The following is an 8,158-nucleotide window of genomic DNA, read 5'->3' on the forward strand; positions in this document are numbered from 1 at the left end:
GAGGGATTTGACTTCTTGTTCTTGAAGTTTTGGACTCACAGGTGATCATCTACATTAATGCAGTGTTGTAGGTTGGACGGTCTGAGGACTAGCTGGGAATTTCTTCCAGTCATGTTTTTCCTAAAAATTTTTGTGAAACAAGGACTTTTTTTTTCCCTCTTGTTTCACACTGCATGTAATTTTTTAAAACTTTTTTTATTTAAAACTTTTAGATTTACAGAAGAGTTGCAGAGGCAGTACAGAGAGTTCCCACATACCCATCACCCCACATCCCCTGACACACACACATTGCACACTCCCTGGCACATTGGTCCAGACCGAGAAAGTAATGTTAGTTCAGTATGCTTAGCTAGACTCCAGACTCTATTCAGATTTCCCCAGTTTTTCCACGAATGTCTTGTTCCTCTTCTGGGATTCAGTCTAGGAAACCACACTGCATTCAGTGGTCATGCCTCCTCAGCTTCCTGCAGTCTGTGACAGTTCCTCAGTCTTTGCTGGTCTTTCGTGGCACTTTCTGAATGCATATAATTTTTGCAGCAAAAATTTAGATACACACACGTAAACACAGAGTAGCCTGCCCTTCTGGGTTATATCTATTGTGTCTTGCCCTCCTTCCCTGTCTTTCCTTCATCTTCCCCTTCTTTTTCCCACCCCTTGACTCCAGGATAAATGTTTCTCTCCTTAAGACCTGGTCCCCCTCCCTCTGCTGACAGACAAATTCGGAGTCAGGCTGAGAACTTGAAGCAAGTGCTCTGCCCGTCTCCCTCCAGACTCCCCCTGTGCTTTCATTCTACACCCGGAAATCCATTTTAACATTTCTGTTCCAGCCTTTATGTAATTGCCTGTAATTTCTATGAGCAACTGAATGTCCTTTTCCGATTCTGTGGATGAAAAGTAATAATCCTTCAGTATGAATAGCAGTAATAATCTTTGCTACTGTTTTGGCCCATGAGATCTCAAAAATACATTCTTGGAAGTTGCTAAAAGTAACAAATTAGTGAGAACCAATTGATACCTCCAGCATAAAACTGCTCTGCATGACATCCGTGTATAATTGCTTTGCATGTGTGTATTTTAATTGTTGTTATTGCTTGGTAATAATTTATTCAAAAAGTAACAGAATTCAGCTGGGGTGGGGGTTAGATTTTTAAAAGAATTCTTTGGGGGTACAACAGTCTTGTTCTGTTTTTTTTTTTTTTTTTTTTTTTTTTTTTAAATTCTACCTCTTCCAAAGTTATTAACATGTTTCTTTAAATTCAAATGGATACAATGATATGCAGATTCTGGCATGTCTATGCATAGGTAAACTTGTTCTCCCTCACAGTGAGTAAAATTTCAAGTAAAATTTTGCAAGCATAATAGCCTTAACCCCCTTTTAAACTTCCCCATGATACTTTTTTCTTTACGTTAACTCAAGTTAATTGCGTGTTTGTCATAGGGCAGTTGGACGCTGACCATTCTCTCGGTTGATTTGTGGAATTTTTAACTCTTTGGTCTTTTAGAGAATCCAAGTTAATAAAAGAAACCGATGAAGAAAAAGCTTCCTTGCAGAAATCCATCAGCATTACTAGTGCCTTACTCACCGAAAAGGATGCAGAGCTGGAAAAACTGAGAAATGAGGTAGAGTACCGTCGGCGGCCTCTTTCTGTTCCCGCCGCCTCTTTCTGTTCCCGTGCGTGCGAGCCTCAGCTCACCTGCTGTGTTTCAGGTCACGGTGCTCAGGGGAGAGAGCGCCTCCGCCAAGTCCTTGCACTCAGTCGTCCAGTCTCTGGAGTCCGACAAGGCGAAGCTTGAACTCCAGGTAAAGAACCTGGAGCTTCAACTCAAAGAAAACAGGAGGCAGCTCGGCAGCTCCTCAGGTAAAGTGCCGGCCGCCTCCTGCAGCTGAGCCGTTCCTAGTGAGGTGCCCTGGGATGGCAGCTGTTGCACCGCCCCCTGCCTCGGCCCGTCTGCCTTTGGCTCTCCTCCCATTGACGCAGATAAGGGTCATGACACAGGTCCTCCGCTCAGGGACGTGCCCGCCATCCCCACCTCTGAAATGTTGGCAGCAATAGAGGACGTGAGTGACGGCTGCCCTCGCGGTCGCAGCCGTGGGCTCTGAAATGCGCTGCGGTAAAGGGGAACAGAGGTGGCCCCTTCGTGAGCACGTGCTACTTGCTTGCTACTTTAACTTCCGGGTGGGTGTGATGGGCGCCCTCACCAGCAGTGGGCCAGCCCGGCGGAGAACACTGAGGGGGTAGGGCCAGCATCTGGCTAGATCCCTTAGGGCTCCAGATGTGGGACAGGAACCCACGAACTGTTCTCAGAGAGGCACATTTGGGAATTTCACATGAAAATACGTGTCTATCACTGGCCCGTTTGTTATAGTAACTCAGGAAAACAAGATTGCAATTTTTGTAAAATCCACCCCCCCCTTTCTTTGATATAAGGTAATACTGATACTCAGGCAGAAGAGGATGAAAGAGCCCAGGAGAGTCAGGTAATATTCCTTTCCTTTGCGTGGCTTGCTCGCTATTTTTTTTAGTTTTTATTTTTTAAAGTTCATTTTGAGAGAAAGCACAAGTTGGGGAGGAGCAGAGAGAGAGAGAGAGAGAGAGAGAGAGAGAGAGAGAATCCCAAGCAGGCTTTACACTGTCCGTCCAGAGCCCAACACGGGGGAGGGGCTCAAACTCACGAACTATGAGACCATGACCCGAGCCGAAATCACTCAACCGACTGAGCCATCCAGGTGCCCCTTACTCACTGTTGTGTTTGGTTTTGTTTTTTAATTTTTTTTAAGTTTGTTTATTTTTGAGAGAGAGCACGAGTGGTGGAGGGACAGAGAGAGAGAGGAAGACAGAGGAGCCAAAGCAGGCTCCACACTGTCAGCATGGATTCTGACGCGGGGCTTGAACTCATGCAACCATGAGGTCATGACCTGAGCCAAAGTCAGATGCTTAACTGACTGAGCCACCCAGGGGTCCCTACGCACTGTTGTTAAAAACCACTTAGCCTTTTGTATACATAATACATTCATATGGTGTAAACAATAAATAATAGTAAAAGTATATATGGTAGAAAGTCTCACTCCAAACACCATCTCTCTTCTCAGTTCCCAGACCTCCAAACAGGTAATCACTCTTATTAGGATCTTCAACAAATCTTTTCAGAGATTTAAGAACATGTCCTATCCTTTTTTTTTTTTTAACACAAATGGTGGCATATTACATAATCTGGTCTTTTTTTATTGCTGTATAGTATGCATTATGTGGATGTACTATAATCAGTTCCTTGTCAGCTGACAGGACATTTGGGATTTTTTTTTTAATCTTTTTAGGTGTATTATGAACAATGCTATAATGAATTATCTTGAATATCTGTCATTTTGCAGCTATACTAGTATTTTTCTAGGATAGATTCGTAAAAGTAGAATTACTCGGTCAAAAGATTCCTTGCTTCTCTTGACCTTAAAAAGACAGAGTTCTTTTTTGTTAATTTTTTTAATGTTTGTGAATTTTTGAGAGAGAGGAACACAGAGCGTGAGCAGGGGGCAGAGAGAGGGAGACAGAATCAGAAGCAAGCTTCCGGCTCTGAGCTGTCAGCACAGAGCCCGATGTGGGGCTCAAACTCAAGAATCGCAAGATCATGACCCGAGCCAAAGTCAGGTGCCTAACCAACTGAGCCACCCAGGTGCCCCAAAAAGACAGAGATCTTGAAAGCTGTTTCCCTAAAGCCAAAATTATCGAAACAGACTTAGCCTTAAAAATGGGATTATAAGGAGGCAAACTGTTTTGTATTTGGAAATATAATTGCACATAGCAACTAACTTCCACCTTCAATTTTAGCACTATATGTTGGATATATTTATCCTGTTCAAAATTCAAAAGTACAAAAGCCAGCATGTTCATATTTATTTTACCATTCTTTTTTTTTTTTTGAGAGAGAGAGCATGAGTAGGGGAGGGGCAGAGAGAGAGAGAGACACACACACACAGAATCTGAAGCAAGCTCCAGGCTCTGAGCTGTTAGTAAAGAGCCCGACACGGGGCTCGAACTCAAGAACCATGAGGTTATGACCTGAGCCGAAGTTGGACACTTAACCACCCAGGTGCCCCCATCATCTTTAAATAAAAGCAAAGTTCAGTGAGTTTGTGATTTGCTTTAGTCATCTGCTATCTATCTCCTTTGAAAGATATGAAAGGATTCAACAGATGCACTGACTCCCCCTGGATAGTGTTGTCTGCTTAGTCTGTGTGTCCAAGAGGCATAGACTCCATTAACAGTGTTTTCTTTTCCCCTCTCCTTTCTGCTTCCATTTGTTTCATCTGCCGCTGCCAACACTTTTCTTCCAATCAGCAAATGGTTTGTTTTATGTTTCCTAATTTGTGAGCGTGTGTGTGTGTGTGTGTGTGTGTGTGTGTGTGGTTCCCCACTATACCTACATCCATTTTGTGGCTTTTTCTTCTTCCTGAATTGTAGCTCCTAACAGGATAAAGTCTTAGAAAATGTAAGCCTCCCGTCAGTATTGGAAGGGGTATTCTGCAGAGAATCACAAAGCCAGTGATTGCTAGCTTTGTTTTGTAACTTGCCCCGGCAGGGGAGTAAGGCCAAATACTTTTTTTAAATTTTTTTTTAGTGTTTTTTATTTTTGAGAGAGACAAAGACAGAGTGTGAGCAGGGGCGGGACAGAGAGAAAGGGAGACAGAATCCGGAACAGGCTCCAGGCTCCAAGCTGTCAGCACAGAGCCCGACGCGGGGCTTGAACTCACCAACCGTGAGATCATGACCTGAGCTGAAGTCAGACGCTTAACCGACTGAGCCACCCAGGTGCCCCAAGGCCAAATATGTCTTTAAAACATGAAATACATCATTTTTAATATTGTAAAGTAGGACTTAGATATTTAGAGAGATTGGACCTTTTTAGTAGAAGAGGGGAAAAAACATTTTATTTTTAGAGTGCCCTTGATTTGAAAGGAGATGTTAGGACAAGAGTGTCTCCTCCCGATGGTCGCCTTGTTACCCCACTGCTCAGTGAATCTTGGTACAGGTGCTGGCCACACGTGTGCTACCTGGGCTCTGCCCTGTCACTGTGTGCCAGGGTGTCTCCTCAGCTGAAGGGAGCCAGAGCCCCTTGAAAACACCTTCGTTTTGCTCTGAAGATGACGTTTGTTTCCTGTGCCACCGTGACCAATGAGTAAATGTTAAACGGTGGTCGGAGGAGAATTTCCACGAACTTTTTCCAATCTACAGAACATCAAAGTTCCGCCTCTGTTCTACAGTTCAGTGGGACAACTCATTGGTTCCGCTTTTTGTAGAGTCTTGCTGATGTCCGTGTATATATAAGGCGTTTAAACGTGGGTTCAGGAATGGCCACTATCTCCCCCTCCCGTGAGTCCAGCACACCCTGTAGCCATAGCGTGAGAGTATACTTTCATGCCATATCCATCCTCCAGCATACACGCTTGAGACATTTTACACATCTGTTTCTCTCCCCGCCCCCCCCCCCCCCCCCCCCCCCCCGGACACATCAGATTGATTTCCTAAATTCAGTAATAGTGGACCTTCAGAGGAAGAATCAGGACCTCAAGATGAAGGTGGAGATGATGTCAGAGGCAGCCCTGAATGGGAACGGCGATGACCTCAACAATTATGACAGGTATTTCATATTAAGCGATACTAATCAGAACCTTAGCTCCATCTAAATAAAGGTTTTTAAAAGTAGGTTCCAGTGGATTGGAGAAATCATTGCCTTGTGGTTACTTGTCCACGAATCTGGCAAAAGAATGATACACCGCAAATGGTTTGGTGTGAAAATTCTGAATGTGGACTGTGGAACTTAACACTCAAGGCTCCCAGACGTGGCCGGAATTCGTTCTTATTTTTTGTCGTGAGTGATACTGTCTCCTGAGTTTCTTCTTACAGAGAGGAGTTTCTGATTTATGCACGTTAACATTTGTAGCGATGACCAGGAGAAACAGTCCAAGAAGAAACCCCGCCTCTTCTGTGACATATGCGACTGCTTTGACCTCCACGACACAGAGGATTGTCCCACGCAGGCGCAGGTGTCAGAGGACCCCCCCCATTCCACACACCACGGCAGTCGGAGCGAGGAACGCCCGTACTGTGAAATCTGCGAGGTGTTTGGGCACTGGGCCACCAACTGCAACGACGACGAGACTTTCTGATGAAGCCCCGGCCCCTCCCCCGCGCCCGGCGCCTCCCCCGCACCGGCTCCTCCCGGCACCGGCCCCACCCGCACCGGCGCGGAGGCAGCTGGACACCAGCATTGTGCGGCGGCCTTCAGCGGAACTCACGTTATTTTTGACCCCCGTCAACAAATCGAAGAGAATATTTTGATCTTCAGTACATCACCCTTTTAGTCCCCCCCCCCCCAACCAGAAGTTAATAAATACTTAGTAGGTGAGATTTCACCTCTAATTTTGTCTTCTTGATTTTTAAAAGTTCTAACAAGACGTTGCACCAGATGCCATTACATTCACTGTCCCTAGGGAAGCCTCATAGAACAATTCCTACCCTTCCAATACCTTATTTAAGTAACTTTAAATTATGCTGTTACTTTTCATATTTGCACTAAAATTTTTCCAGGCTGCATTTGTATATTTAGATGTTTTGGTTAAGCTTTGACACTGGAATGAGTTGGAAAAATGTGCCATTTTGCATTTTCATCTACTCATTGAGAGTATTTTATTCTTAAAGAAGTATCTGAGCTCTTTGCACTACCTGATGTCAGTAGTGCCTTTATTTCAGGCTTGATAATACTTAGGTGTGATTATAAAATCATGAAACAGGTAACAGGAGGGGGAAGCCCCCAAACTGCTGTGGGGACATTTTATAATCTATATGCTGCACCTACTTACTCTACTGTGGTGTTTTGTTTATTGGTTTTTGCATAATTTCAGCTTCTATATATTATATGTATATATTTTTTAAAAATCTATATTTTGGGACAAAATACAATGTCTTTCTTTTCAGATTTTTACCTTTATGAAAAAGAAAACACATCAGGACATAATGGACTAGGCCCGAAGTGATATCACGTGGCTTTGCAAATAGTTTTTTTTTTCCGTTTTCATTTTGTTTCTTTATCAGATATAAATACCTGGGAGAATTTTCTCTAAACCTTTTTCTTTCTTCAGCAGATATCCCCGGCAGTCAGTTAATCAGATAATAAGCCACTATTAAAACACCTAAATTAACCGATCTACAACCTTTACAGGTTTTTTTTTTAAACTGTTTATAGATGAATGTACGATGAGAAATTCAACATTGATAATTTTGGATTTTCTTATCACAAAAAAATAAAATGAAGGACCTCAACCATCAGAAGTTTATCAACCAGTTTGAATCTATTTATCTCATTTGAATGTCTTCTACAATATGTAAAAAGTAATGTATCTTCCGTGCTACATGTATAATAAGAACTTCTATAATTGTATATATGCCTTTGATGTATTTTTTCCCTCAAGATTATCAAATGTGTGTCTGACAAGTGAAAAATCTGTAATTAAAATTTTTGGTTATAAACATTATAATAGGAAGTGTTTCACAAACAAAATGTAAAGCAGTATTAAAATTTGAGCAAACGAGTGTTCTGTATCTACTTTAATAAATGGTTATTCTTTTTTGCCAGTGGTAGTAAACATATTCTTCCCAGGTTTATTTGTCATAATGTTTTCTTTTTCTTTAAATGAGTGAGCACTATAGATCCAAATAGCAATTTCTACTGCAGTCTTGTTGATAAACAGCTTTTAAGAAATTGATATATCCTCATCTCAAAACATCCTATGACCCACTTAAATACCTAAGGTTGTTATCCATTGCTATATCACACTGTATTACCTGACAAAAATATAAACGGCACCACGTAGCACCAACTACCTAATAATCCGTGATGTTTTGGAAAGAAACCCTGAAGATTGCTGTGATATTTAGCAAAATGATTACTGAACCAAACATTTGTTTTATGAGCACAGACTCCCCAACAGGTCGATATTTCCAAAGCAGAGTTATTAGTTGAACAAGAACAATACTTTTACCTCCTTAAATGATACCTTGACACTAGTCCTTGACTTCACTACTAACCATAGGGAATTAAAAGACTCAAACTGTTTTAACTTATTGTGGTAATCGTTTCGCAGTATATACTTACACTCAAATCC

General features: G+C 42.4%; 1 protein-coding gene across 15 annotated transcripts in view; it reads left to right on the forward strand.

Annotated features, from left to right (window-relative positions):
- Positions 1 to 7,654, forward strand: part of CLIP1 (CAP-Gly domain containing linker protein 1) — a 125,057-nt gene extending 117,403 nt beyond the window's left edge. For 13 of the 15 annotated variants that reach the window (XM_078435848.2, XM_078435859.2, XM_078435856.2 and 10 more), the window contains 5 exons: positions 1,503 to 1,620; positions 1,709 to 1,859; positions 2,430 to 2,479; positions 5,510 to 5,634; positions 5,938 to 7,654. In XM_078435848.2, the coding sequence (XP_078291974.2) occupies positions 1,503 to 1,620; positions 1,709 to 1,859; positions 2,430 to 2,479; positions 5,510 to 5,634; positions 5,938 to 6,163 (670 nt within the window). In that variant the 3' untranslated portion in view covers positions 6,164 to 7,654. Of the gene's footprint in view, positions 1 to 1,502; positions 1,621 to 1,708; positions 1,860 to 2,429; positions 2,480 to 4,334; positions 4,725 to 5,509; positions 5,635 to 5,937 lie in introns of those variants that run through there. The other 2 variants (XM_078435857.2, XR_013551394.2) reach the window with 2 other exon arrangements.
- Positions 7,655 to 8,158: the final 504 nt, after the last annotated feature.

The sequence above is a fragment of the Panthera onca genome, chromosome D3, assembly GCF_046562875.1.
Source record: "Panthera onca isolate mPanOnc1 chromosome D3, mPanOnc1 haplotype 2, whole genome shotgun sequence".
Classification (NCBI taxonomy): Eukaryota; Metazoa; Chordata; class Mammalia; order Carnivora; family Felidae; genus Panthera; species Panthera onca.